Genomic DNA, 5,457 nt, shown 5'->3' on the forward strand with positions numbered 1-5,457 from the left:
AAAAAAAAATCAAACAAATTTATATAACGTTATTTTATTAACATTTAAATATATGTATTTTACATCGGTTTATAATTAAATAATTACAATTATTTATTTATTTATTTATTTATTTTTAAATTATTATTAATATTTATAAATTTTAAATTTTTTCGTAAGGATTTTTAATAATAATAATAATAATAATAATAATGAAAATTTATAAATAAACTCCTTGAAAAAAAAAATAATTATTAAATATTTTTATTTCAATTGAAAATTATTTATTTATTTATTTATCTCCGTACACGTTTCGTAAACAGAAAAATAATGATGATGATGATAATAATAATAAAACAAGTTATCGTGTATAATAAGTGTAACGGAAAAAAAAAAAAAATTATGTACGTAAATTTTTATTAATTAATTCAACGTAAAAATTAAATAAATTTTTTTTTTTTTTTTTACTAAATAAAATATTCAAATCAACTTTCCATCATACGTTTTATTTAAGTTATTATTATTATTATTATTATTAATTTTGCGAAAGAAAAAAAAATGAGTTGTAAAAATAATAATAATAATAATGATAATGATAAATAAATAAATAAAAAAAGTATGTCGAATAATTTTTTTTTTTTTTTAAATATTTACGATGATGTTTTTCGAGAAAAAAAAAATTTTTTAAATGAATTTCATTATTATTATTATTATTATTATTAATATTTTTTTCGATGCTTAAATAATAAAATTTTATTAATTTTTTTTTACAGAATCGAAAGATCCAGAACAATAATTCCAACTTTAATTCAAACAGTGAAAATGTGTGAAAAACATCAGAGCGTTAATTATTATTATTTTTACGAGCTTTTATTTACTAAAATAAATTTAAAATTGGGTTCACGTCGTCTGCCACGATAAATCACTTCATCAAGCTTATTGCGATATAAAATATTTGTACGTTTGATGTTTAAAAAAAAAAAAAATAAAAATTTATGTATATATATATATATATGTATATTTAACGAATTATGCACATGAATATTTTTTTTTAAATGCGGAAACAATCGATTTATAATTTCCATAACCTTCTTATTTAAATAAACAAGTATAATAATAATTATTATTATTATTATCATTACCATTATCGCCATAAGTTTTAATTTTTAAAATAATTATATTTGAATTGATATTTATTATTATTTTCCGGATAAAATAAATAAATAAAAATGTCGAAGGTTTTACCTCCTTCGTTAAATGTTTTGAGATAGGAAATATGGTAAAACTTTGGGATTCCCCTTTTGTATATACATAAAACTTGCTCTTGACGTCGTCTGCTAACTTGTAATTATTATTTATTTTTAAAATTTTGTCTATAAAAAAAAATGAATAAATAAATTTTTATTATTAAAAGTAATTAATTGAATAAAAAAAAAAAAAAAATTGTCTTCGTGCACGACGATCCGTGAACGCGCAAAGGATTTTCCCGCGGAATAAAGTTTTGGCGCCAAAAATCCTTTAATTTATAGTAATTTGAAAATTCGCCATGTTTGAAAAAAAAAAAAATACAAATAATTTTAAATAGAAAATTTTATATTTGGGTTTGATTTATTTTTTAAAAATAATAATAATTATTATTATTATTAAAACTTTAACGTTAAAAACACATTTGAAATAATAATAATAATAATTTAATCATGTATTCATTATTCGTTTTTTTTTTTCCAATAAGTGAGAAATTAATTTAAATTATAAAAACACAGGAAAACGTAGTAAATAATTATTATTGAATGTAACAAAACAAGCAAAAACTTTCAAATCGTTTTTTTTTTTTAACCGTTAATAATAATAATAATAATAATAATAATAAAATTGTTTGTTATATTTTTAAAAAAAAGAAAAAGAAAAAATTAAACTAAATAGAAAAATTTTGTTTGGCATTTCGTTTCACCCCTTATTCTTTTGCATTTTGATTCGTTAACTTTCGCCGAAATGATTCGGGAATCTTCGTAAAAGGGGGAAAAAACGGAAACTGGATGTTTATACTTGATACAATTTCAAACGTTACAAACGAAATGGAATTATTGATTTTGATTTTGGTTCGAGAATAGATGTTTTAAGTTCCCCGGTTCTGCCCGGGGTTGTCTATGAAATCATTCAGTGATAAATTTTTTACATTTTTATTTTTATTTTATTTTATTTTTAAAAATAAATGTTTCTCTTTTTTCTAAATTAATCAATAAAATTAAAAGTATTATTTTAATAATAATAATATTTATATAGTTACTTATTAATAATTAAAAGTAAAAAATTTTTGTGTGTGATTCTAATTTTATACGCTTTGAAATTGATTTAAAGAAAAAAAAAGAAAAGGAAATGTAACAAAAATGAAGACATTTTTTAGTGAGTTTTTTTATTTATTTATTTATTTTATTTATTAATATAACATTAGTAATATTTATTAAGTATTATTTTTATAGTTTTATAAATATTTTATTATGAGTTATAACATAACAATACATGATGATTCTTGCAATTGGTTTTTTCCATTAAAAAGTAATAATTATTTATATATATATATACATAACACATTAACAATATGAAAAAGTTAAGTGAATCATTTCAAAATTTTATTTTATTAAATTATTATTCATCCATCATCATCATCATCATCATCATCATCATCATCACTTATATCATAATAATATTTATTTTAATTATTTATAATTTTGCTACAAAAAAAAAAAAAAATCAATCATTTCATTGTAAACTTTACATTTTTACCTCTTCAACATTGGTTTAATAATTTACTATAACACAAGACAGACAATTACATCAAATAAAAACATCATTATTATTATTATTATTAATATTAAATTAATTAATTAATTAATATCAATTAATTAAAAATTATTCTTTATTGATGGTAATTAGACAGTGGGAGGTAGGTTAAAAATAAAATGAATGAAAAGAAATATGATAAATAAATTTATTTATTTATTTTTTTGTTATAACAAATTGTTGTGCATTTAGTTGAGATTGTTTATTAATTAATAATAATAATAATAATAATAATCAAATCATTTTTTATTAAGGTAACTAATTTTAATAATATTGATGTGTGACACTATTTGGAATGACCAATGAAATTATTCAAAATCTTTTATTTTTTTTTTCTATTAACTTATTAAAAAGTTATGTTAATACACTCAAACATAAATATTTCATAACAATTATATTATGTACATAATTCAAAAATCATCTGTCATACTTTATGCATCTTAAATTCATTCAAAGTTTATTAAAAAAAAATAAAAAAAAATAAAAAAATGGAGTCAAAAAGTTTATTTATAGTTTTAAAAATTTTTAACTAAAAAAAAAATAAAAAAACTATAAATAAATTGTAATAATAATTATTATTATCATTAATCATAATAATAATTAATTAATTAAAAAGGACAAAAAAAAAAAAATTGTTAAATAAAATAATTAAATGTAATTTCATTGGATATTCATAACCGCGATTATTCGATCCCTTCTCATAGAGTCTTTGGATGCTGCGGGGATTGCGGTTTACACTTTTCATCCCCCTTTTACTGATTTTTACCCCCTTAACGGTTATTTATATTTATTTTTATTTTTTATTTTTTTTGTCTTATGAATTTTATCGTTTATTTTTTTTCTAAATTTTTTTTTTTTTTAATTGTAATTTTTATAATATTACATCATATTATACGCGATATGAAAAAAAAAAATATGCGAAAGTTTTGACGTCAATGTTTTATTGGGTTTTTCAAACTTTGTTGTTGTTGTTGTTGTTGTTGTTTTTGTTGTTGTTTGTATAAAAAATATTTAAGAGTGCATTTTTAACAAAACAAAATATAATTTTTTCCCTAATAATTGAACAGGTTTCTTTTAAAAAAAAAAAAAAAAAAAAAACTTATCCGGGTGACCTCGGATACCATTATATTTAATAAACAATAAACGAAAAAAAAAAGTTTTTTTCGATGGTTTAAATAATAATAATAATAATTTAATTTAATTTAATTAAAATAAATATTTTATGTATGTTAAAATAATTTTATATAATTTTTTTTGTTGCAGAGTCAAGTATTAATTTAGACCGATGATAAAGTCTAAGGAGGGCCATGCGTTGGGAGATATTTGTTCAATATTTGGCTATTTTCCTTTTAAAAGGCTCACAAATTTCTTATGCCTTGAGGAGAGATGGTAATTTAAATGTTTAAATAAAATGTTGATGAATAATAATAATAATAATAATAATAATAATAATAATAATAATAATAATTTTCTTTTTTTTAAATAGAAATGTGCAGATTTCCAGCCAAATGGGAAGGTACCTGGTTTCAAAGTGGAGTCCGATCTTTAATTACAATTGAAATGAATCGTTTAAGCAGTAAAGGAAGATGTTTAGCATCGGATGGTGATAAATTTTTAGTCGTCGACGAGTAAGTTTATTAATTACAAATTTAAAAAAAAATATAATAATAATAATAATGATAAAATGTTTTTTTTTTTTTTTTTTTAGTAAAAGCGTTTGTTACCGATGCATCGTCATTCATGAAAAACACATAAACGTTCTTCAATATAAAGAAAGTAAGTTTAAAAAAAAAATTTTTTTTTTTTTTTTTTAAATCTTTTACTGAATTTTTTTTTTTTTTTTGTTTTCAGCTTTTTGTCACGATCGAAATAATCTTTACAGTTTATGTTCTCTCATCACTGGAGATGCTCTTTTATATAGTATGTTTAGATTAAATGCTCAACCAGTTCATTGTCCATTTAAACCCCCCATGACGTTTACATATAGCAGAGGTCACGGAGAATGTAAAAATCCGGTTTCCAGTTTGGACGGATGCATCGAAGAATCTAAAATAGTTTTGAGGTATCAGGCATGTCCCGACGTTTCGGGAACCGAAAGTGCTGGTAAGAAACCAATACCTTTTTCCTAATGAGTTTATATATATATATATAAACCTTTTAACCCTTTTGATATTTTTTATTTTATTTACAGTTGAAGAACTTGAATGCGTTGCCACGTGGAAAGAAGGAAGTTCAAGATATTTAGTCGGGAAAGTTTACCACAGTCACATAACATCAAACGAAGATCGATTTCGTTGTTTTGTCTACGAAAAAGCAAATCCTCTACAAGGCAACGAAAACACCCTTAATAGAAACGAAGGGTATAATATTTTCTTGGGTGGAGAATATGGGACATCAGGGAGAACCCATGAAAATTTTGATTTTAGACTTGCTCAATCTGGTGATGCTACTTGTAACGGTCTTTTTAGCCCTATGGAGGGCTCGAGAACTATGGCATTAAAAAAAGGTAAAATTCCTTTTTTGTTTAAAAGACTGCCATTTACAATTGTTAAAAAAAAAAATTTTTAATTTTTAGCTCCCATTCCAAACAAGTGCAAGTATCCAGGATGGCTGACATATTTTCAACATTGGCACACT

At 21.2% G+C, this 5,457-nt stretch overlaps 1 protein-coding gene across 1 annotated transcript in view; it reads left to right on the forward strand.

The window, feature by feature from the left end:
* Positions 1–4,308: 4,308 nt before the first annotated feature.
* Phum_PHUM039890 (uncharacterized protein) overlaps positions 4,309–5,457 on the forward strand; it is a gene marked incomplete at both ends in the record, with an annotated part of 2,345 nt that continues 1,196 nt past the window's right edge. The window contains 4 exons of the mRNA XM_002423098.1: positions 4,309–4,448; positions 4,535–4,596; positions 4,672–4,923; positions 5,012–5,342. Coding sequence (XP_002423143.1) covers positions 4,309–4,448; positions 4,535–4,596; positions 4,672–4,923; positions 5,012–5,342 — 785 coding nt within the window. The remainder of the gene's footprint in view (positions 4,449–4,534; positions 4,597–4,671; positions 4,924–5,011; positions 5,343–5,457) is intronic.

Source organism: Pediculus humanus, genomic scaffold, assembly GCF_000006295.1.
Source record: "Pediculus humanus corporis 1103172107387 genomic scaffold, whole genome shotgun sequence".
In the NCBI taxonomy this organism is placed as follows: Eukaryota; Metazoa; Arthropoda; class Insecta; order Psocodea; family Pediculidae; genus Pediculus; species Pediculus humanus.